Raw genomic sequence first — 23,500 nt, 5'->3', positions numbered from 1 at the left:
CCCACGGTATCGAGCGATCCATTGGCTTGACCGCCTGTGGAGACCCGCAGATAATTCTGCCACTGTCAACGTCCTGGTTCCTAGCCTTCAACTTTTTTTTCCTGCGTTAGCGATAACAGTTTATCGGCTTCCCCCCGTCTGTCGTCTCTCTCGTAGGGTCGTTGTTGTTGGGTTTCTGATCCATCAAACCCCCCCTCTTCATCCAACACATCCCCGGCCGTCTACGTACGCCACTTTTCCTTCAAGTCAGCCAACAGTCCCAAGGCTCAGGAAGCCTAGGTGCTTGGAGCTGCATTCCTTCCATCTCTCACCCTTTCGCACTACTATTCGTCGGCCAATACGAACATCATCTGATTGGCGACATCTGCAACACCCGTCAAGATGGACGACCTCTTTGAGGTTTTCGAGGAGCAGCCTCGCGCTCAGAAGAAGCGCAAGGCCTCTCCCGATGTCGAAATGGCCGATGGAGCTGCCGCTGCCGCTCCCGTCGCGAATGCCGCCGCCGCCGTCACTCACCCGCAAGCTCAAGCCGCCCCCGCGCCGCAAAAAGACAACATTGACAACAACGACAACAACAACAACAACACCACCACCAGCGCCGTCCAGCCCACGATTCCCAACGGTGATGCCGCCGCCGCTGCCGACGATGTTCAGTCGCCACAGAGCCCCCATGGCCTGGGCGACAACAAGCGCAGGAAGAAGACGGACGAGGCCGAGCCCATCATGACCGACGCCTTCCAAACGGCAGAGTCCCGAGAGGTTACCGGCGCGCAGGGTTTCGCGCCCACCGAGGGCGAGTCCATCGTTCTCTCCCACAACATTCAGCATCAGGTCGCCCTGCCTCCCGATTTGGACTACGAGTATATCCCCTTGTCTGAACACAAGCCCCCCGCCGAGCCCGCGCGAACATACTCTTTCAAGCTCGATCCCTTCCAGGCCCTGTCCGTCGCCTCCATTGAGCGCGAAGAGAGTGTCCTGGTGTCCGCGCATACCTCTGCTGGTAAGACGGTCGTTGCCGAATATGCCATTGCTCAGTGCCTCAAGAAGAACCAGAGGGTCATCTACACGAGTCCCATCAAGGCTCTTTCCAACCAAAAGTACAGAGATTTCCAGGCCGAGTTTGGCGACGTCGGTCTCATGACTGGTGACGTTACCATTAATCCCACAGCCAGCTGTCTCGTCATGACCACCGAGATTTTGCGCTCCATGTTGTACCGTGGTTCCGAAATCATGCGCGAAGTTGCCTGGGTCGTCTTTGATGAAATTCATTATATGCGCGACAAGATCAGAGGTGTCGTCTGGGAAGAGACCATCATCTTGCTCCCCGACAAGGTCAGATACGTCTTCCTCTCCGCCACCATTCCCAATGCTTTCCAGTTCGCCGAATGGATCGCCAAGATCCATCGTCAAGCCTGCCACGTCGTCTACACTGATTTCCGTCCCACGCCCTTACAAAACTACTTCTTCCCCGCTGGTGGCAAGGGTATCCTCCTCATTGTCGACGAAAAGGGCAATTTCAAGGAGAACAACTTCAACCAAGCAATGGCCATGATCGAAGAGAAGAAGGGCACCGATTCCAACGACTGGAGTGCCAAACAAAAGGGCAAGGGAAAAAACAAAAAGACGAACAAGGGCGGAGAGGCTGCTGATGAGAAGGCGGATATCGCAAAGATCATCAAAATGATTCTCAAAAAGAACTTCCAGCCTGTCATCGTCTTCAACTTCAGCAAAAGGGAGTGCGAGCAGATGGCCTTGGCCAGTTCTTCTATGAAGTTCAACGCCCCAGATGAGGAAAACATGGTCAACAAGGTTTTTGAAAACGCTCTTGCTTCGCTGTCCGAGGACGACAAGAACCTCCCCCAGATCTCCAACATCCTTCCCCTTTTGCGCAAGGGTATCGGTGTGCATCACTCCGGCTTGTTGCCCATCCTCAAGGAGACCATCGAGATTCTGTTCCAGGAGGGTCTTATCAAGGTCCTTTTCGCCACAGAAACCTTCTCTATTGGTCTGAACATGCCTGCCAGAACCGTTGTCTTTACCCAGGTCACCAAGTGGGATGGTCAGCAACGCCGCCCTCTTACTTCCTCCGAGTACATCCAGATGGCTGGCAGAGCTGGTCGTCGTGGTCTCGATGACCGCGGTATCGTTATCATGATGGTTGATGACAAGCTTGAGCCCGAGACGGCCAGAGCTATCGTTGTCGGAAATCAGGATAAGCTCAACTCTGCCTTCCATCTCGGCTACAACATGGTCCTCAACCTGCTCCGTATTGAGGCCATTTCCCCCGAGTACATGCTGGAGAGGTGTTTCTTCCAATTCCAGAACGCTGCGAGCGTACCGCAGCTCGAGCGTGAGCTCATCAGCCTGCAACAAGAAAGGGACGCCATCATCATTCCTGACGAGAGCATTGTCAAGGATTATTACGGTGTGCGTCAACAACTCGAAGAGTACAACAAGGATATGGTTTTTGTCATTCAGCACCCCCAAAACTGTCTTGGCTTTTTCCAGGAGGGCCGTCTTATTCACATCAAGAGCCCAAGTGGAGTAGACTATGGTTGGGGTGTTTTGATCAAACACATCCAGCGACAAACCCCGAAGAATGGCCAGCCACCTTATCCAGAGCAAGAGTCATACGTTTTGGACGTTCTGTTGAAGGTATCTGGCGATTTCAACCCTAAGACCCGTGGGGAGGGGCCGATGCCTGAGGGCATTATGCCTGCCGGAAAGGATAGCAAGAATGCCAGGTGGGAGGTTGTCCCCTGCCTTCTGAACTGTCTCAGGGCCCTTGGCCAGCTGCGTGTTTTCTTGCCCAAGAGGCTAGAGAGCGCCGACGAGAAGGATGGCGTGGGCAAAGCCGTTGACGAGATCAGCCGTCGCTTCCCTGACGGCATCCCTATTTTGGATCCTATGGAGAACATGGGCATTAACGATGACAGCTTTAAGAAGCTGCTCCGCAAGATTGAGGTCCTCGAGTCGCGTTTGGTGGCCAACCCTCTTCACAACTCTCCTCTCCTAGTTGAACTGTGGAATCAGTACAGCCTGAAGATGCAACTTGGCGAGCAGATCAAGGAAAAGAAGAAGGCCATTGCCCGGGCCCACAGCGTTGCGCAGCTTGACGAGCTCAAGTCTCGCAAGCGTGTCCTTCGCAGACTGGGCTTCATCAACGATGCCGAGGTTGTCCAGATGAAGGCCCGTGTCGCGTGCGAGATCTCCTCAACGGAGGGTCATGAGCTTCTTCTTGCCGAGCTGCTCTTCAACCGCTTCTTCAACGAGCTGAGCCCTGAGATTTGCGCCTGCATTCTCAGCTGCTTCATCTTCGACGAGAAGATCGAAACACAGGCGCTCAAGGAGGAGCTGGCTAAGCCCTTCCGTGAGATTCAGGCCCAGGCCAGGATCATCGCCAAGGTCAGCGCGGAAAGTAAGCTGGATGTCAATGAGGACGAGTACGTTCAGAGTCTCAAGTGGCAGCTTATGGAGACTGTCCTAGCTTGGGCTCAAGGAAGGCCGTTCTCCGAGATTTGGTATGTCTGCCTGTCAACCCCCAATCCCCCCCCCCCCTGAATCATGTTTGCTAACCAATTTGTAACAGCAAAATGACCAACGTCTACGAAGGCTCGCTCATCCGTCTCTTCCGTCGTCTCGAGGAGCTTCTCCGCCAAATGGCCGAGGCCGCCCGCGTCATGGGCAGCGAAGAGCTCAAGGATAAATTCGAGCTCAGCTTGTCTAAGATCAGACGTGACATTGTTTCTTTCAACAGTCTGTATCTGTAAAGAGGGATGACAGAGGGATGCGATGAGTTGAGTTGAGATAGGATATGCTTCGGTCATGGCATGGCCGTGTAGATACCCCCTTACGCTGTTTCAAAAGTAAGAGAAAAGCGAGGTATTAGCGTGTGTGGCGCAACCAGGAAGAAGGGCGGCCTGGATTCTGTTCACCAATCTTTCTTGAAGAAAGAAGCGTTGGTGAGGGAATCGTGGATTTAATCACGTCATTTCTTTTCCGGCTGGAGAGAGAGCCAGCCACTGAATCACTGCCATTCTTGTGGTCATTTATTCGCTTTGCCACATTGTTTGCGGAGTTTGCGGGTGCTACTTGCTGGGTTCTGGTTTGGTTTTGCAAGTATGGTTTGGTGTCATGGGATATTAAAAATAAACCAAAAAGGGCTGTTAGAGTATTCAAATCGAACTATCTTTCCATCTAGCCTGTCCTAGTCATCCTCTCCATCATCTGCTGCCCTGGCTGGTTCCCTTACCAAGGCCCAGCCAGCCACGATCCGGCTACCTGGGAACATTGTGCAAGACATGCGGATATTATTCAAGAACATGTATGTCTGACCTTGCTATCATCTGAGACCGTTCACTCGGCACTCGGTAAGCCTCGATAAACAGGCAATTGATCATCTAATTGAACCCTCCCTCTTAGTGATCGGGTTATCTCACACAGTAAATGATCTATCTCTGTTTCACATCTTTTGGCCGGAGTGAGCAAACTCGCGTCTTTTCGTTGTTCGTGGTTATTGTTATTTCTTTCATGACCACCGCCAGACGTAGCGAGCACCAAGGCACACTCCCACCCACACAAACACATACATATCAAAACATAAAACAAGCCAAGTAGTAAAGAGGAACAAAGAAACGTGAACAGTAAGGGTAAAAAGAATAAAAGAATACAAAAAACATACAACACCAGGGATTCGCTGGTCGTCACCGACCCAACTACTAGTCTGGCCCTCACTGGCTTATCTATGGGAGAGCGGACGGGATCCCGAGTTTTCCAGTGGGTATGGTTGTATGTGTCTCTACTCTCTTATTTTAGCGCTTATAAAGATCTGAAGCAAGGTTGGATTCGTGAAGTGATCAGGGCATGGGGGGGTTCAAAGTGTTTTCTGTTGATGTTTTTTGAGATGTGAAGGTGAGTGGGTATCTTGAACTTTTGTGCTGTTTATACTCTTTTACATTATTCCATATTGCCTGGGTAAGCAGAGTGAGTGGCACGCAAATATTGGTTGGTATCTGTCCACAATATAAGTCACTGTGTTCAGATAGATTGAACTGTTCCAATACTGACTGCTCTTTCACAAGTACCCATGTGGTCAACAAATAGTACCAACTACCTAATAGCGTTTTTGAACGTAACCTGGAAGATAGTCAGAGACATGAGAATACAGAAAACAAGAATAAGCAGGAATTTCGTATCATGACATTACGCTGCGCTGTGCAGTGGTTGATGTATGTGATGCTATGCTAAACTGCCCTGCGTCTCTCTGCCTGCTCTCAGCTGAGTGCAAGATGTGAGAGAGATGAGGTACAGATAGATGGATGATGGATTACCCAATAGTTTGTAGTTTGGTCGGTCAGGTAGTTGAGGGAAAATAAAACTTGATATCTTTCAAAAAGGGAATAACGCCACAGTGAAAAGTCATAGAACAACATATGTAAATGTGAAAGAGTGTGTGGGTGACCATGAGTTGTGTGTGACTGTGACGACATGAAACGAAAAAAGAGACCAGTAATGTCCTTCCTTTCCCTCTCCCCCTTCCTTTCTTTTCCTCTTGTTCCTCTTCTTCCGCCACTGCCTCCTCCTCCTCTCCCTTCCACCTTCCTCTCCACGTTCTCCCCTCTTCCTTTCCTCTCACAGTGGTATTCAAGATTTGTTGCTTTTTGCGTTGCATAAAAGCAAGCGAGATGGCAAATGGTGGTAGTTGATGATGGTATAGACAACGAGGTTGGTTGGATACATAAAAAATAGTGAGTTAAATAAAAAAAAAGGTAGAATCGACATGAAGTATGGGGGATATCTCTGGATCAACTACAAAACAACACGCCCTTATCCTAAATCGTCGTCATGATATGTCCCTCTGTGTTTCCAAATTTTCCAACAAGAATCTCGGATCAGCAACTAGATGGACTGCCAGTTCCTTGCACTAGATAGATAGATAAATCGGCCCTTGCACTCTTTCTCCTCAACGAACTTAACGAGAGCTACCCAGGGCGCTGATCCTCGCACCCGAAGGACGGTGGATCAGGGACTCTGCGTGCTTGCCGACGAAATTACTTGGCTCATGCGGGATGGGGTTCTCACTCTCGCTCCGTTCACCGGCGAGCTCATCCTCGTCGTCTTCGAGGATTCTGGTGGGGATATCGTGGTGCCCCAGGCTATACTGTTGGGAGGTGCGCTCAGGGGTCGTCGCCGTGCTAGCGATTGACATGCTAGTGCTGCTGCGGTTGGGAATGAGATCCGGTGTCGGCGGGATGCTGGAGACCCGTCCACTAGCACCGGGGTGGAGAAAAGAGTCGTCGCCGGCCTCGGTGGTCGCGACCGAGGTGCCGTCATCGCTGTGGGCGATTGAGAGATTACTCCCTCTCCTGCTTTTTGAATACATCCCGGCCCCTTTCGCCGAGAGTGGTTCGTGGTGTGTGCCAATTTCGGCGTCTTGCGCCAGCTGGAGTCCGTCTACCGCCGCTTGGCACTGCTCGGCGATGTTACGGATGATGTGCGCAATGGCATCGGTCTTGTCCTTGAGATGACGGTCCGCCACGTCAACAAAGGTCTGGGACGAAATGCGCTTGCTCGCCAGGGTGAGGTTCTTGATGAACCTCTCACTGTTGGGCTCCTCGCCGGCTGTATACAGGTTAGCATTCACTTCACAATAATCTGAATAGGCAGACGAACGCTTACCAGTAGCCTCCTCTGCCTCCTGCGCAGCTGCGACAAAGCCGGCTTCAATCTCAGCAGCCAACTCCTGTGGAGAGGTCATAGTCTTGACAATGTGCTCCATATGATGGTGTTGGCCAGAAATCAGACTACGAAGGTGAAGCACCACGCGACGGGCCTCATCGCGTTGCCGGGTAATGGTGTTGTTGGTGTGTTGCAGGGCAGTAAGCTCCTTCCTATTTCTCTTACGCTCCCTCTCCAACTCCTCGGCGATTTCCTGCTGAAGCACAAGGGCCTCAAGAGCGTCGTCACGTTGCTTCTCCGTACCCTGGAGGCGCATCTGTAGGCGGTTGTAGTCGCTCCTATGCTCCTCGATAAGGCTGCCCAGACGACGGTTCTCGCGTTTCGAGTTTTCGATCTTGGCCTTGAGGTCCTGGGTCTCCTTGGTGAGGGTCTCGGCAAAGGTCTGGAACTTGAGGAACTGCTGCTTCCAGCTCTCCAGCTCATCGTTAAGGTAGTTGTTCCTCTTGGTGACCTTGCTGAGCTCCGTCTCCATACGCCCCTTGAGGTTGATGAAATCCTGCCAAGCCTCCATCGCATCGCGCGAGTACTGGTTTCGCTCACGAACAATTTCATTCAGGTGCCTCATAGACACCTTTGTCATCAGAGGTTTCTTGGCGGAACCACCAAAGACGGCCTTGATGCCGGTGTTGCGGCCCATCTTCTCGCACACATGATCCATGACAGACATGACGGCATCCTGGTTCCACCAGTCAGGGTCCTGGATCGACTCCACCTCTCCACGCATGACAATGATCTGGCCAGCGGGGATCAGCTTTCCACCGCCATAAGCGGAGCGAAGGTGGGGAGGAACGCCAGAAGGCGTGACGTCCCCGTTGAGAGCTTGAGTTAGACGGGTCACAAACTTATTGCGCTGACTAGGAGAAAGGGCATTGGGTGGGCTTGAAGTGAGAACAAAGTTGCGGTCGAGATCCACAACCAGAGCATCCGCAGGAGGCGTGAAGAGCGACCTACACTCGGCCGTGATACCCAGGATATACGGACCAGGCTCTTCAACAAGCTGAGTAGCATGGCGGGCATGAACGATAGGGACATAAAGACCACTCCACTCATAAACGCGCACAGCAAAGCGAACAGTCTCAGCAGCCATCGTCAACATGGCCGGGTAGTGACTGACAAAGATGATGCGGCGAGTCGGCGAGATAGCCGCCTCGATGACACCAACGATGTTGGGAATAGACAAGCAGTTGAACAGCGGCCACATGGCAAAGTTCTGGAAACCCGTGGGCGACGAGGGAAACTGGTAGCACAGCGCATAATCCTTCATGTCGATGCGGACCAGGTCGTTCAAGCGAGGAGCAGGGAAGCTGAGAATCCGGGACACCTCCTCCGCGTGGAAAAGGTTAGTAGCCTTGTTCCAGTGAATCCACATGCCACGAAGGTAGTCGCCAAGCAGGTTGTAGAGCGGATAGCGAGAAAGGAAAGACAAGCAGTAAGGGATCCAGTACTGCTCATCCGGGTTGTCGAAAAAATCAGGTTCGGTCCTCCTTCTCAGCTCCCGAATCGTCTCGGCTCTCTTCTCGTCGGCGCGGGACCAGACACGCAAGCAAATTCCGTACAAGGTGTGGGAGGAATCCTGCTGAAGAACGAAGGCATGGTGAACGCAGTGTGGTTGACTTCTGCCAGTGCAAATTTCGACGTCGTGGGGAAAGCAAGCCTGTAGACGTTGGTTAGCAAACAGGCAAATAAGCTGAAAAGGCGCTGATCAAACACGATGAACCTACCCTCATGGCGTTGTGAAGAGCGCGAGCAATGTCATTGTCCTGTTCCAACCTCGGACTGCTGCCCAGGATCTCAGGAAGCCAGAATTGGCCAACAGCGCCCTTCATGTGACCGATCTTGCCCTGAGCCGGAGCAGGAGCCTTGACCCATTGTGAAGGCTCACGGCCGACACCACACACCATGTAGGCATGAGTCAAGGTCTTGGGGGTGCGCTGCTGAGGCTTGCCACTGAGCGAGTTAGGCATTGGTTGGGTGATGCGGGAGTGAAGGGACGAGCTGCGGCTGGGGATGGCGGGATTGACGTCGGCCTGATCGCGGGCGACGGAACCGACATCACGCTCGCTGGTCCGTGGCCGTTGGAACGAGGCGTGGGTTTTTAAAGACTGCATCATGGTGCCGGTTGATGTCCCAAAGGGACGGCTGAGAGAAGGTTGACGGCGTGTGTTTCAAAATGTGGAAACAGCGAACAGTTCGAAGAGATGAAGTTATGTTGATCGGATCGATAACGTGGGCAGCCACTACCGGCGGGGACTGCCTTGTTTCCTCCTGCCGATCGCTGGACTTGCCAAGTTGGGTGATGAAAAGGAGAGTAGTCGGTGGGTTTTGCTTGCGAGGTAGTCCCGTGTTCGATAGCGTTTGTGAGCGAAGAGAAAGTGAAGCGGCTACACCGATTGCCGGACTAAAGCGTAGCGAGAGTGAACGTGTTGGTAGTAGAGATTGACGATGGCGACGGCGGCGGCGGCGGCGGCGATGGTGATGGGCAAGACAACACCAAGTTGGACCAGTGAGTGGCTGACAGTGACGGGAGCTCCTTGGAGGTTGGCGAGACACACACACACACACACACACGCAAGGGCGCGAACCGGGGAAGGGAACCTGAAGGGCAACCTAGGACTTTCTCCGTGAGACTGGAAGGTTGGCCGTGTGGTGTAGGCTTCTCTAGTGTCTAGGTAGACATTCGCACACTGAGAGAGAGGTCTGGATGAAAAAGGACACCCGCTGCACAACACAGTCGCGCAGTCGATTAAGGCTACCAGGGGACTCCTTTCAACGAAGAAGGGCGGACCTGAAGCTGGGAGCGGAGGAGAGAGAAGGAAGTGGAGGAATCAGGTGTAGGTTTCCACGCACGCGAAAGGACGGGGACGGCAGAGACAAAAGGAAGCCGGCAGAGTCGCAATCGCAGGGTCAGGAGCCAGGCCGGGAGTGAGCTGAGAGTGGACTAAGCACTCTGGCAAGTGAGCAAGGGGGGGTGGTCACGGTGGAGGTGGAGGAGAGAAGTGGAAACGAAGAAAAAGGAAATGTGATGGATCCCTGAAGCGACTAGGATGGGATTGGACTCAGATTGGGCCTGGGTTGGGAACTGGGTTGGATCGGAAGGAGTGCTCTGTTGAGAGGTCTGGACGGAATGAGGTCAATATGGGGGGGGGGGCCCACAAGAGGACCTTCAGTTTGGAGCCAACAGGGGTTTCAACTGAAGTCTCTTGTGCCCGTCTCTCTGTCTCTTGTCTTTTTGTGGTGTTGCCGACGACGTTGACGACGATGACAACACCAACGGGTGTATTACTGTGCTGTACCACATGGCTTTTATCTCTTTTCTCTTACTGTTCGTTCCCCAGATTAAGGTAGGTACCTCAAGTGTTTCTTTTTGACGGGATGGAAGCACCAGCACATCGGACGAAGGCATCGACACCACAAGCCATAAAAACGACAAGGAGATTTCAGTTTGACAGTCCGGTGCAGTGTACTGTACACTGGCCTGCAATGCCAATCACTGCGTGCAATGTCAAAACGCCAGGCCAACGGAGGCAAAGCGCCGTGGTGGTTGATGTCCTGCACAATGCACCCAACACACGCACTCTTGCTTGCTGCATCTCCAATGACCTGCCTGCAGCATGCACTCCGGGCTGCAGCCAGGCGGAGGATTTGATGGAAGGAGGCCCATCTGGGAAGCAAGCGAGAAGAGCCGTGGGAGAGCCGATGGTCCTGTCGAAGCAAAAGACGCAAAAAGACTGGGGCTCGGGAAATAAAGGTGGAGGACCAATGGCACCCCAGGCCCAATGACCCCCCAAATGCCACCTCAATGGACAATCTGACGGAAGGAACCCATCCAGGCCCCTTCAGGGCAACGCTAGCGGCATGTTCGCTGCTGCACCACTGCTGCAGGATTGTTGTGCGTACAGGGCACTTCTGCCGGGATCTAGAAAGTTAGCGCAGTGAATGACAAAGTGGCGGTTGCTTCATTCTGTGTACAAAACATAGACGGTGTTTTGGCTGCCTAGCTCCTAAATACTGTATGATAGAAGTGCCATGCTAACTGAACCTTTCATATTCTGGCAGAGGCGTACCTGCCATGTCCCTGCATCTCTTGGGAGAGCCCGTTAGGGGTATCATCTGAGTCTCCCTCTGGGCTTGTCCGAGACAATTCCAGCTTCCCGCCGGGGTATCCTATACTTAGGGGCCGCTTATAAGCATTGGCAATTATCAGAGGCCGGGGAGGTATCCGAGACACCAACCGCAAGACAACCATCTCGTTGACCATCTCTGCCCGGGATGACGGAAAAATGCATTCCATCCTTTCCTTGTGGTAGGACATTTACGATCGATCATTCTAACCTCTTGTCTTTCTTTTCCCTTTCCTTTCCTCGGTCAGAGTGTGGCCCCTGGACCTCTCAAGCCCCTCTTCTTCCCCTCCACCTCACCTATCCGACGCTTGCTGGCGGCCCCCCCTCTTCGTTTGATTCAAGGCATATCAGGTGGGAAGCTGCAGTGAAGTTGGATCAAGCATTTGGTTGCCTTTCGTAGAGAGACGGCGGCAACATGGCAATACTCCACCATCGCCTAATTCCAGACTAGATAAAAACACACCAACAGCTCGCCGCCTTGCCACGTTTTCTGATGGGCAGTGGCGCTTCACTTTCGCTCAAATTTTCAAGTGAGTCGTTTGCAATTTGGAAGAGGTAGTGATCGTCACTCGCCCCCCCATGGCCATTCGAGTCCATTGTCCCACCCACCACAGAGGCCATTCCCACAAGCCCATGGCTCGCGATGCTACCCTTTTCGAGAATCCATCATCGGTGCTTTGCCTATGCTGAGCCAGTGCGCCGGGTCCCCGAGAGGATCGCTATGCATATCGTTTCCACTCTCTTCGATATATCCGTCCCCGCAGTGTTCTTTAGTGCTATCTTGAAGAGAAAAGAGAACCGGTGATGCTTGTCCACGATCGATGAGCCCCTCGGCAGGTTCAGGCAGGATAGTATCCATGTAGTTAGTGTAAAAGCAAATCCAGTGGGTAGTGGGTGTGCTCGTGTGTTGGTTGTTCGACTTCAGCCTGTACCACGCCTACAGTATCACGGCGTCCAATCTATACGGCCACTTGTTTCATGGCGTGAAGCGGTGAACTTGAATAGCTGACAGAGGCCTCTAATATAAGCTTCGGCTGAAACAAGCCACAACGACGAGAGTCGGACAATTGGTCCTTTTAGTGTACCCAGCTGCAGCTGACGGCACAACTCCCAGACCGTGTGTGGGATCTCGCCGGAATCTCATCGTCCGTGTGGCCGTGTCAAAGGCCCGAACGATACACCGATACACAGGTGATGGGCCTCTGTTTGTTCGCATGGACGACAGAGATGGCGTTTGATAGGGTAAGGTATAGTATCGGAGATGAGTCCCGTGCCCTCCAGCTTTTCTTCTTGACTGCTAGCTGCCGCTCGGCATGACAATCACAATCGCGACATGGCGACACCACCACAGTCAACCCTTGTTCTTTCGGTCTAAAGAGAGCCGATAAGAGTTGGGTTACACTTTTCAACAACCTACTGTCAAAGCGTGGTGATACTGGCGGCTACTATAGGTGAGGGGTCTGCTATCGGACCACACTTGACAAAAGAGCCTCCAATATCGCCCTTCTGATATCCCGAAATGCCACCAACGATAGATACCACTTGGTTGATTGAGCCGAGTACATACCCTACCAGACCGAACGGAGAGCAGGAGAGGGCTTCAACCAACCAACCAAACCCGCCTCCAACCCACATGGCGCACAGCATGCCGACTTTAAGTAGACGCCACTACAAACGGCCGAGGAGGAGAGAGACGATGTCTTCGAACGGTCGATGGAAAGAAATCACTCAACGAAAACCACGACAACGAGACCATTCCAAAAACTCACCTCGGTCGGCATATTCGGCTGAATACTGTTCCCCTCCTCCGGTCGCCTTGAGAGAGGGAGAGAGAAAAAAATTGAAAATCAAATGCAGATTGCGGAATCCACACTGGCGGACAAGACCCGATCAACCCTCCCGAGATTGAAATGAATACCCCTGGCTAGTCCTCATTCGGACAAGCCGTTGCATTCGCTTGTCCCGCCAGCAGTGTGATGAGTGGATGACATCCAAGCCAACCATCCATCCATTCATCATCCATCACGTTGGTCGGTTGGTGCGGGGGAATTAGTGAGTGGTGACACGAGTCGCACAATGAGGCAGCTCCGACTCTCCGAGACTTTGAGATTTGCGATGTCGATTCGATTAGAGGTGAAAGTTTGCGTTGACTTGGGCGTTCGTATATATGATAGCTTTGAAACCTCCAGCCATACGAAAGCCTCAAAAGGCTATCAAGCCAGATGCTATGTGGGGACTGTGAAGAGGTGAGCTCTCCCCACATTTTGTTTTGTTTTGGATTCGGAGGCAAGACAATCCCGTCCTCGGGCACTCGATGATAGTCTAGCGTACAATGGAAACAATGGGTGACCCGTGGTCCAGAGGAGGCATTTCAGTCGCTGCAGTGGATGGATGATGCCAGTGCAATAATTCCCCAGTGGTTCCCGCACCCGAACACAGCACGCAGCGGGACGGGAGCTAAAGGCGGAAACTTCCGGGCAGCTTTTGGCCACTCAGGCTGAGGCAAGTCTGTTATCGATAAGAGAAATGTCCGACCAAAAAATCCGCCACGATAAGCTTGGGCGACCGTTATCGAGCTTTGCGACCTTCAATCGCTACATCATCACTCAACACTCAGTTCTCATCATCATCAATCAGTACACTACTTACTATTCTCGATTTCAGTCTCGATCGACACATTGTGGCATTGTGAACTGCTCAGCATAACCAGTCAATTCTCCTCTCTACCTCTACACAGCCATCTCTGGTCACCATGGCCGACTCGGTGCTCAGCACCCTCTGCGGAATCTGCCACGCCGAACCACCCAAATACAAATGCCCGCGCTGTCTCGCCCGAACGTGCTCATTAGCATGTACTCAGAAGCACAAGATTAGAGCCGACTGCTCTGGAGTCCGCGACCCTACCGCCTTCGTCCCCGCCACCCGTCTCCGTACCACCGCCGGCATCGACCACGACTACAACTTCATCTCGTCTATCGAGCGCGCCTGCAAGCGCAACGAGCAAGAAATTGTCGAAGTACGCAAGATTCTTAGCGACAAGGATCTACATCCCCAAAACGAGGACAAGGCTTTTGTCAAGGAGTGGCACGGCGACGAATTGCGCCATGTCCCCGTCGGAACGCTGCCACCACCAAGCTGGAAACAGCACAAGATGCAAGAGGAAGGCGCATGGATATCTGGTTTCAGCAGACTAGTACGCCAGAGGCTGAGGAAACTCAACATCGAGGCCGTGTCCATGCCCAAGGGCATGACCAGACAGCGTGAAAACGAAACCTCGTGGAATCGAAACAACCAATGCGTTAACTGGCAAGTTGAATGGCTTCTCTTCAATGTCCCCGGTCTCCCTACGACTGGCCAACAACCACAACCACACCGGATCCTCCACAAGGCGCTCGAAAGCAAGCCTCTCAACCGCGCCTTAGCCGAAACCCTCGCCTGGTACCGCAGACGCCTCTCTCGACAAGCTCAAGAAGCCGAAACCCTGCCCGATCCCTTCGACCCCGCCGCCGAAGACCAGCTAGACGCCGACGGCCGTCCCCTCAAGCGCCGCAAACTCGAATCCGGCTTCGCCCCTACGAAATCCAAGAAAATCACCGAAATCATCGCCTCTCCTTACCTCTCCTCCCCACCACAGAACCCGCTCACCTCCGCCTGGTCCACCGACTCGCCCTATACCATGCAATACCCCCTCACGGGCGCCTGGTCACAAACAGCCTGCGACGGCTCTGCTTCGATTCCCAAAACCGACGACGAGGAAATCGTTGACCAATCCCGCTTGTTGGCGGGATGGCGTTTTTTCTTGCACAAAACCTGGGCTCCTACTTCCTCTGCTGCTTCTTCTTCTCAGTCCGGGCAGACGAAACCAAATGGCAAACTGCTGATCCCGCTCAACGCGACCAAGAATTTCTCACATGCTCTGCGCGGTAGGACGGTGGTCGAGTTCCCGACTGTTTACGTCTTGCCGCCTGGTGGGGACTTGCCGGAGGGATTTGGATATGCGGATACGAAGAGGAGGAAGGAGAGAGTTGCGAAGATTGTCAAAACCGAGGCGGGCGAAGAGGGAGAGTCTGCAAGCAGTTCGTCGTCGTCTGACTCTGACGCAAGTGACTCTGATTCTGATTCAAATGAGTCGTCGGATGAGGGCGAAGTAGAGGAGAATTCTTCGAATAATCCTAATGGGAGGAAGAGGCAATTTGGATCGCAACAAGCTGCGTTCCGGAGGGATCAGCGCGATCAACGCGGTGGCAGTCGAGGTGGAGGGAAGTGGGAGCGGGGTGGCCGTGGCGGTCGAGGCGGCCGCGGAGGGAGAGGTGGTGGTGGTGGTGGTGGAGGGAAGAATGTCCGCTTCGAGAGTACTGAAGACCAGCAGGGGCAGGCTGAAGAGGGTGAAGTGGGGGGAGGAGAGGTGGATACGGCAGCGCTAGAAGTAGCTGTTAGGCAGGCTGCTTCTGGTGACTTTGACGTCATCTTGAACCGCCGTCCGAACCGGGACACAGCGGAGGACGGCGAAAATAAATAGCGACGGTGACGAAGTTATGGCCGATGCTGATAGCGGGTACCGCGGGGGTCACGGTGGGCGCGGCGGACGCGGTCGTGGCCGTGGTGGATCCCGTGGTGGAAGAGGTGGTCGCGGTAACTTTCAACAACAGCGAGGCGGTGGCAGAGGCGGCCAGGGACATGGAGGTCGCGGAGGATTTGGAAGCGGCCAACAGCAGCAGCAGCAGAGGATCAAACAGGAGACTGAAGCACCTACCCATATGGACGTGAATATGGAAATTGACGCCCCAAGGCAAGAACAACAACGCGGGGTGGAAGAACAACCACAACAGAAGAGGTCTGACACAGGCAACAAGGGTGGTGGTGGTGGATTCGGTGGACTCGTCAACTACGGGTCCGATTCCGAGTAGTATTTTGGGATCGGACTCGGATCGAACAGAAGAAGAATCTTCTTTAGGTAGATTTATCATTCAACTGTCTGGCGTGGACAGCGGATATATATGGATGGATGTCATGTTGTTCGCACCGAAAAAAAACAGGAAGGGAAAGCGTATTGTCAGAAGTCGGTAGCGGAAATGGCTTTGCGTGTAGAAACATAGTGTAATGGACTGGTTATCAGCTTATGTCTACCTACCTCACTCATCTTCTGCCTTTGAAGTGTATGGGGAAGCAAAAAAAAAAAAAAAAGTAAGGAAAAAAAGTACTAGAAAGTATGAGGACAGAAAGTAGCCCAAGCATAATCTATCTACCTGTCTGAACTGTCTTCACAGAAGATGAGTAGAAACTGGACAACAGACAAGATCGGCAAACCACGCAACAGAAATCGGATACATATCAACATGGACATGAACTAACATGGACGTTGATGCTTTCATATCGAGTGATATTTCATATAGATCAACTTCACTGAGTATGTCGAAGCCTATGTCAATCCAATAAAGAAACAACTTCATAAGGAAAAATTCTATATACTCAAGCTGCCTTCACAGTGTCATTGGCAGGAATTGGACAACCAGGACACGATTAGGATAAGAAGTAGTTGACTTAGACATTGACCCAAAGCACTTTATGCCAGAAGGGATATCATGAGGATCAAGGGAGAAGTAGCTGTGACTTCCTTCAATAACGTATGATGCTATGTCTTAGAAAAGGCGACAAATGTATGTACCCAGTAATGATATCATACTTTTGCATCATGAACAGGGCAAATTGGTTGCACAAGTTGGTGAGGTAAGGAGGGTTTGATGGCTTTGATTATCCCGACGCAACAAAGGCGTCCTTCAAGTCAACCTGATGGCCATGTCCTCCAAGTTCATCGGTTTCATGTGTCTGTAGGGCAGCAGCTTAGCTTGCCTCTGTCTGTCCAATGCCAGTCCCGCTGCGCTTCCATCTCAAGAGCAAAAACCCCTTCCCATACAGACCATGCTGTTATGGATCTGTGTGCATAATAAAATACCAGTCAACCCAGATGATGCCCCTGGTCGCATCTATCCAGTGATTATCATCCTCCATGCTGTGATGGCTGGAGGGTAAAAGACGTTGCGCGCTGTTTAGCGGCGATGGCCGTACTGCGGCCAGTCTCAGCGAGAGTGCTGCTCACTCCTCCGCTATCACCTTGATTAGATCTGGAAAATCACTCTCGCTATATGGCCTGCCCTGGGTCGTCCCAATTCATAGCATCATGCCACAACTCCCAATGAAACTCCGGGCTACAAGCCTTTGCCTCTGTTCAATAAAATCATGCTCAGTCCCAAACCTTGAGGCTTCGAAAAAGGAAAACGTTCGTTCACAACGCCACAGAGCCCATCAAATATTGGGCAAGTCACGAAAAGCGAAATTACTGTGCGGCGGCCGGCGCATCACGGCGAGGGAAGCCATTGCTCGCACCTCGTCCACCACGGAAGCCACGGCCGCGACCACCGCGACCACGACCTCTGCCACCGCGAAAGCCACGGTAGCCACCATCAACACTGCCTTGGCCGAAGGTCTCGATGTTCCTGCGTTGTTCCTCTCCGCGCCACTCACGACCACCCGGCTTTTGGCCATTGTTCTCAGCTCTATCCTTGGCCTCACTTGAGATGTTGTCAAAAAATGACTTGCTCTTGTTGTAGGCTTGCTGAGCAACACCAGAGACATCGGCAACAGCTTCCGGAGCAGCCGATTCGATTGCTGGCTCCTCACCAAGCGGAGAACCAGCGATGGCCTCCTTAACAATTTCTTGCTTGTTGAACTTGGCATTAGAGGACTCGAAGTCAAAGTCAGAGTCAGGGACTTCAACCTTGGCCGGACGGGGACCACGAGCACGACCACCGCGGTTCGCAGCGGCGGCGTTATGGCTCAAGGGGGCGCGAGAGGGGGTAGCCGTCGCAGCGGCGTTAACGTTCATTTCGTTAACACGCTTGGTAAGATTGTCAACAGCGGCGGCGGTTACTTGCTGCTGGGTAGCGACTTGGCCATCCAGCTTAACCATGTTAGCCATGGCAACAGCGACGGCCGCTCTAGCCTGTTGAGTCGCGTCACGCAACTGGGCCGCGCTCATCGGTCCGCTTCCAATTTCACCGGCTGGCTTGGCAGATCCAGCCGCCGGCTGAATGGGTCTCGCAGTAAGGGCAGCGGGAAGGGGAACGGCAGGAAGAATTTGCGAGGGGCGAGTGGTGCTGCCCTTGGGACCAGTGGGGATGGTCTTCTGTTGGGGAGAAGGACCAGCCGGAGCAGCATTGTTTAGAGACGCAGCAGTGGCCTTGACCTCTTCGACAGTGGGCTTTGAATCGTTTGGCAAGGAAGGGGCGCCGGCAGCAGGCTGCTGACCAAAAGACTTGGGTACTTCGGCAGACAGCTCATGCTGCTGGGGTTGCTGCTGAGGCTGAGAAGGCGTAGACGGCTTCTTATCACCCGCGGGGCCAATGGGCGCAGGCTTCGGGCCAGGACCCTGATTGCTCGGGGTCTGGTTCGCAGACTGGCGACCTCCCTGGCCCGGAACGCCGGCCGGAGCGACACCAGGACCAGGCGGGTAGGGATAGTTGTTCCACGGACCAGGACCGTGGCCCATGGGGAACTCCTGACCAGGAGGGAACCATCCGGGAGGGGGAGGATACGGCATGCCGCCGAACGCATTAGGAGGAGCACCAGCGCGGCCCCAGCCACCCATATGAGGAGGATAATAACCGAAGCCAGGGGCGCCGGGAGGCGGCGGCGGGCCTTGGTGTCCGGGAGCACCAATGGGACCGGGGGGTACAGGACCGGGTGGGCCCGGAGGTCCAGGAGGGCCAGGAGGACCAGGAGCAACATTGGCCTGACGAGGACGAGCCTGAGCATTCCATGTTAGCGACTGTGGAAGCCAGTATTATGAGGGTGAAAGAGGGTATGGTTGAACCACAGATCAGAAGGAAGGCAACGGAAATCTCAACATTGTTTTTGCGCTTTTCAGACAAAAGTAAAATTTTACATCCGAGAATATTTCATCAGGGTGTGGGCTGGGTAGGTGGAGTGACTCGCAGGAATGGAGACTTACGCCGAGGATTGCGGGATCATCAGGCATCGGGGGCTTGTTTTCCTTGGGAGGCGCAGGCCCCTCCTCTATGCGAAGATCTTTCACATCGCTGCCGCGGAAAACGATGTACTCGTAAACCTGGTCTGAGGCGGGCACTTCCTCATCGGGATTGTGCTTGCGGCCCTCCGTTCCAAATGACCGGACATTCTCTAGGGAGACGGTAGACTCCTCCGAGTTGATGTTGTGCAAGGTACCGACATAGCTGAAATGACGGTCAGCGGGGCTGCCAAGCCTAGCAGGATGCAGAGGCTAGAGCCTACCGGATGTCGCTCCTCGATATCAAGGATATCCGAGAGCTACATATCGCGCGAGCCGTTAGCAAATGAAGCATTGTCGGGGACGAGAGGAGGGGGAGGGGAAGTAGCTAGCACCATCAGGTGATGGCGGGGGGAAGACGTGACCAACATACCCAAGGAATTCAGACATTGAACAAAGCGCGCTGGCTGCAACAGCGTTGAATGCAGTATGCGCGTGTGTGTGATGTGCGGTGAATAAAAAGAAGCAGAAGGCGAAACGGTTTCAATCGAGCCGAAAATGAAGAAAAAATAGAATTAAAGATCGCGGATCTTGGACGTGGAAAGGGAGTAAAAGACAACGACAGGAAAGTGTGGGCAGTGTTAGGTTGTCATGGCGGGGGTTTCATAGTTTGCATGGAGGAAGGAGGAAGAAGAAAGAAAGGGAAGGATTGGCGGGAGGGAACGAGGTAAAAAGGCAGCCAACCAGCGAAAACTCACCGAGTTCAGCCTCCTTGTTTCGTGGTGTTGTGACCCCACATTGCGCCCGTCGTCACCACTCTGGGCACCTTTCGGCGCATGTTGTCCCGGCATCCGTGCACCGCCACGGTGGAGGGCGGGAGGCTGAGATCGATAGTAGCGGGGGCCGACCGACAGAATGGAACTGAACTGAACTGAACCTTGCCGTCGGTCGGTGTTATGATGTACTCAGTTCAGGTTGGTGACGAGTTGAGTGAATAAGGTACCTCGAAATACCACAGTAGCTCTCGTCAGTGTCAATACCAGCTAGTCCGGTCAGCTTAACATTTGTTGCGATATGCCTGTTTCACGGCCATCGAATAACGACTCGAGACAGTGGTAGCATGCCGATGAAGTGAGTCTTGTTTATTTGCGCTAGCTGTCGTGTTTCGTGACCCCGAGAGTACCTACCTCATTGTCGAGCTCTGTTATGAGATCATGACATATATATATATATATAGGATTCTAGACATGATATCTTCGGTAGAAATCGGCTGTACAATAACTTCCTAACCATGCGGTACTTATGCATTCAAAAACTTGCAGCACTCCGGAATCTGCACGCTACCTTCTTGTTTATAACCTACGTACAACCTGCCATCTGCTACGTGTGACCTGGCCTGATTCAGTTGTTACTTGTTGGAACAAACATGTCCATCGCTCAGAGCTTCCAAATAGCAATCAATGCGTTCGAGTGAAACCACTTGTTATGCACATGTAGGAAAGCCCAAGACTTTAAAGCATAACAAGCAAGCTCGGTCATGAACAGCTGCCCACCTGATAGAGGTACTATCGATCGATCCATTTCTGTACATACCTAGTATGTATCTCTAGGTACCTAGGTCCCGTCTGTACTGCAGTGCTGGAAGCTCCGTCATGCAAACAACCTCAAAGCCGATGAGAGCATCCGTTGCCCCTGCCCTCGGTGTTTCGTCGACATCATGGGCTTGGCAGACCCACTTTTATCAATGCTCGGGAAGGTGACTCCATCGGCCACTCCAACTTCCGTTCCTTGACAAAGTTTCTGAAAAGGCAAGAAGCAACAACGAACTTGATTACACCAGCGAATTCAGTGAAGCTTAGCCGCTTGACAGAACCCAGGTGTTGCTCACCTTACTACACCACAGTTCAACGCGTGCCGACCAAGTCATTCACCCAGGCAGTCGCATTATTAAGACTATCTTTCTCAGCTGAGCTGGTGGGGTTATAAAGCCTTCGAATTGCCCCGCGGCCACAGTCCAGCAACTTCGTCATCCTCATCTTGAAAAGCATTCTCATATTTCAGCATGGCGACACGGCAAATGCGAAAGCTGCAAAAGCAGCAGGAACTTCTTAGACTGAAGAATGAAGCCGAACGAGAAGATGAAGAATCCGAGGACGAGCCCATTGTTACGAAGCCCAAGCCCAATGCTTTTGCAGGATTTGCCGCTTTTGGAGGGGGAGACGATGGCGACGACGATCAGGACACCGAGGAGGAAACCAAAGAAGCCGAGGACGTCCCAGAACCGGTAGCCCCCGCCAAGAAGAGTAAAAAGTCCAAAAAGAAGAAGAAGAAGGGCAAGAAGACCGAATCACCTGCCCCAGAAAAGGAGGAAGAAGATGATCTGGATGAGATCGATCGCGTTCTTGAGGAGCTTAAGCTCAAGGACAACAAAAATCCTGTCTCGGACATCGCCACTTCCAATACGGCCAATTCGACCAGTCAAATCAACGAGCTCTTGCGCGTCAACTTTCAGCATCTCAAGGCTATCAACGAGATGCGGAAGCTGTTTGGCAGTGCCATTGAAGCAGCGCGAGCGGAACAGGCTGCTGAGGCCAACAGCCGTCAACAGCAAAGAGGAGCTGCTCGGCAGAACGTTGACCTCGAAACCTTCCTTTCGGTCCCTCCAGCAGTTCAGCAGCAGCTAGGAAAGAGGAGCATGTTTGAGACAGTGTTGCGCACGAATCCCTTTATCGAGGGCAAGAAGACGTGGCCTAGAGACTCTACTCGCGGTCTTAAGATGGTGCGTGTTACCGAGTCCTTCAACGGTGAGCCTGGTGTCGCCGAGTTTGCTTTTGCGCATGACAAGACATACGACGCCCTCGAGGGCAACTTTTATGGTCTCGTTCAGATGTACGATCCCATGCAACTCGTCTACTTCTTATCCAGGTACCCTTACCACGTCTCGTCGCTCATCCAAGTGAGCAAGGTTGCCCACCAAGACCAGAACTCGTACCTAGCCCACGACCTCATCGAGCGAGCTCTTTTCACTTTTGGCAGGGTCAGTCTGAGCGATTTTCGCAAGCGGTTGGGAGATGGCACCGCAAGACTGGACTTCAACCGACCCGAAAACAGGCAGTTCTTCTTGGCTGGCTATAACCAGATCAAGAACCTGGTCCTCAAGGGAACCTACCGCACGGCCCTGGAATGGGCCAAGTTCGTCCTCAGTGTCAACCATGATGACCCCTATGGCGTGCTGAACTGGATCCACATTCTAGCTATCCGCGCATACGAGGCTAAGTGGTTCATTGAATTGTGCAACTCACCCCTGATTGCCAATTTGGGCACCGGTCGCTATGTCAAGGCTACCCTCCCCTTGGCCAAGCTTCAGCTGAAGGATAACGCCGGAGCACGCGCTGCTGCCATCGAAAGCATCGAGGAACTCCCCTGGCTTTACTGCGCCCTCTTCAGCGCTCTCAACATTGATACCCCACGCTCCGTTTGGGGTGTCCAGCCCCGGGATGACGAGGAAGCGCTACACACCAAGCTCTACGTCCACCTAGCCAAGGACATCTGGAACAATCCGGCCGCGATTTCCCTCCTGACCGAGGCCGCCAACGCTGCTCGTAAGGTGGACTTCTTTGGCCTGCCTCCCAGCCCGGTCGTCTCGCTCGCTACAGCCCGCTTCGTCTACTTGGACAACACACCCGAGCTCATGTCGGCCGTTCCGCGCAAGATGTTGCACACGGCGTCTCCCAATTTTGACTTTGACCCTCTCCCACCCCCAAAGGAGGACAACATCTTTTCCAGCCCGACCCAGAAGATGCCATGGAGCATTGCCGAGGGCGACGGCGAACATAGACAGACGAGGCTGCATGAACAGGCGCAAGCTGCGCTGCAGATGGCTAGGGCCCGCATGAACGAAGACCAGCTCCGCGCCGTGGTGGATGATGCTCGTGCGAGAATCGACGATCCTGAAGCCGACGAGGAGCAGCGCGGGGTGTGGCGGAGGATCGTGGATGTTTTGACGGGTCAAGGATGGACAGGCGGAGCAGCAGGCGGCGCGGAAGGAGGTGAAGGTAATCAGAGAGGTGATGTCATGCCTGGGGGTTGGGAAGATGATTTCGATGATGGATGGGGTGATGATGACTTTGAAGACGAGGATCACTGGTATGAGGATCAGCTTGATCCTGAACTCGAATTGGAGTTTGGACAGGGTGGCACACCCAACAGGAGGGCGACGGTGGAGGATGCGGATGATACCGACGAGGAGGAGACTGCTCGGAGGTAGATAGATGTTCCTCCGGAGAGTATAATTAGTGGAAAAGGGAAATAAATTACTGGAAGACTGCCATTTTGGACAGTGGTGTAGTAGCGAATTAGCTAAAGCGCAATGGCTGTTTCCATGAGGCAAATGCTGCTTGAACCATCGACTATTTCCATTCAGTACAGGACCAATTCAAAACATGTTGTGAAGCACTATGTACCTTTTCCGCACGGCGTTAGACCGAAACCCCTAACAAACTTCTGAGCCTTCGATATTCTACGACGCATAAACAACGACGGGCAACCCAAGGAGCAGCACAGGTATACATAGGTAGTGTATGTGTCTTCACGTTCGGTTTGAGCCGATCAAGAATCC

At 53.1% G+C, this 23,500-nt stretch overlaps 5 protein-coding genes and 1 non-coding gene across 7 annotated transcripts; 3 read left to right on the top strand and 3 right to left on the bottom strand.

Moving 5' to 3' along the window:
• The first annotated feature begins 45 nt into the window (after positions 1-45).
• frh (FRQ-interacting RNA helicase) lies at positions 46-4,386 on the top strand. Its single transcript, XM_951205.2, has 2 exons — positions 46-3,521; positions 3,590-4,386. The coding sequence occupies exons 1-2, from the start codon at positions 382-384 to the stop codon at positions 3,768-3,770; spliced, it is 3,321 nt and encodes a 1,106-aa protein (XP_956298.1). The 5' UTR covers positions 46-381; the 3' UTR covers positions 3,771-4,386.
• Positions 4,387-4,674: 288 nt separating this feature from the next.
• NCU15661 lies at positions 4,675-4,787 on the bottom strand. The gene has a single exon (XR_897819.1). It is a non-coding gene; the product is annotated as a 5S ribosomal RNA (ribosomal RNA).
• A 393-nt stretch (positions 4,788-5,180) lies between these two features.
• On the bottom strand, positions 5,181-9,769 carry NCU03364. 2 transcript variants are annotated; one of them, XM_011395230.1, is made up of 3 exons: positions 8,460-9,769; positions 6,679-8,392; positions 5,181-6,621 (listed from the first exon to the last, which is right to left on the bottom strand). In XM_011395230.1, exons 1-3 carry the CDS (start codon positions 8,847-8,849, stop codon positions 5,972-5,974), a joined length of 2,754 nt encoding a protein of 917 aa, XP_011393532.1. In that variant the 5' UTR covers positions 8,850-9,769; the 3' UTR covers positions 5,181-5,971. The 2 variants fall into 2 exon arrangements, with proteins under 2 accessions (XP_011393532.1, XP_011393531.1); XM_011395229.1 differs by having other exon boundaries at positions 6,673-8,392; positions 8,460-9,694.
• A 3,676-nt stretch (positions 9,770-13,445) lies between these two features.
• Positions 13,446-15,766, top strand: NCU03365 (hypothetical protein; the record flags this gene model as incomplete). Its single annotated transcript, XM_951207.3, has 2 exons — positions 13,446-15,285; positions 15,356-15,766. The coding sequence occupies exons 1-2, from the start codon at positions 13,612-13,614 to the stop codon at positions 15,764-15,766; spliced, it is 2,085 nt and encodes a 694-aa protein (XP_956300.2). The 5' UTR covers positions 13,446-13,611.
• Positions 15,767-16,233: 467 nt separating this feature from the next.
• On the bottom strand, positions 16,234-19,620 carry NCU03366 (hypothetical protein). Its single transcript, XM_951208.2, has 4 exons — positions 19,316-19,620; positions 19,167-19,202; positions 18,868-19,108; positions 16,234-18,663 (listed from the first exon to the last, which is right to left on the bottom strand). Exons 1-4 carry the CDS (start codon positions 19,330-19,332, stop codon positions 17,194-17,196), a joined length of 1,764 nt encoding a protein of 587 aa, XP_956301.2. The 5' UTR covers positions 19,333-19,620; the 3' UTR covers positions 16,234-17,193.
• A 1,063-nt stretch (positions 19,621-20,683) lies between these two features.
• NCU03367 (hypothetical protein) lies at positions 20,684-23,334 on the top strand. Its single transcript, XM_951209.2, has one exon. It carries the CDS (start codon positions 20,945-20,947, stop codon positions 23,147-23,149), a length of 2,205 nt encoding a protein of 734 aa, XP_956302.1. The 5' UTR covers positions 20,684-20,944; the 3' UTR covers positions 23,150-23,334.
• The last annotated feature ends 166 nt before the right edge of the window (positions 23,335-23,500 follow it).

This window comes from Neurospora crassa, linkage group II, assembly GCF_000182925.2.
Source record: "Neurospora crassa OR74A linkage group II, whole genome shotgun sequence".
In the NCBI taxonomy this organism is placed as follows: domain Eukaryota; kingdom Fungi; phylum Ascomycota; class Sordariomycetes; order Sordariales; family Sordariaceae; genus Neurospora; species Neurospora crassa.
Note: the sequence above shows the minus strand (reverse complement) of the source record. Positions and strands in the feature narration are given on the sequence as shown.

What these genes read in the sequence shown, in the direction of transcription:
- frh (XM_951205.2), top strand. Translation starts at nt 382, where the DNA reads ATGGACGACCTCTTTGAGGTTTTCGAGGAGCAGCCTCGCGCTCAGAAG. An exon ending in AGGCCGTTCTCCGAGATTTG is followed by an intron (nt 3,522 to 3,589) that starts GTATGTCTGCCT and finishes AATTTGTAACAG; the next exon opens with CAAAATGACCAACGTCTACG.
- NCU03364 (XM_011395229.1), bottom strand. Translation starts at nt 8,849, where the DNA reads ATGATGCAGTCTTTAAAAACCCACGCCTCGTTCCAACGGCCACGGACC. An exon ending in CTCTTCACAACGCCATGAGG is followed by an intron (nt 8,393 to 8,459) that starts GTAGGTTCATCG and finishes CAACGTCTACAG; the next exon opens with GCTTGCTTTCCCCACGACGT. An exon ending in AGAGGAGGCTACTGGTAAGC is followed by an intron (nt 6,622 to 6,672) that starts GTTCGTCTGCCT and finishes ACCTGTATACAG; the next exon opens with CCGGCGAGGAGCCCAACAGT.
- NCU03366 (XM_951208.2), bottom strand. An exon ending in ATATCGAGGAGCGACATCCG is followed by an intron (nt 19,109 to 19,166) that starts GTAGGCTCTAGC and finishes CCGTCATTTCAG; the next exon opens with CTATGTCGGTACCTTGCACA. An exon ending in ATGATCCCGCAATCCTCGGC is followed by an intron (nt 18,664 to 18,867) that starts GTAAGTCTCCAT and finishes TGGAATGCTCAG; the next exon opens with GCTCGTCCTCGTCAGGCCAA.
- NCU03367 (XM_951209.2), top strand. Translation starts at nt 20,945, where the DNA reads ATGGCGACACGGCAAATGCGAAAGCTGCAAAAGCAGCAGGAACTTCTT.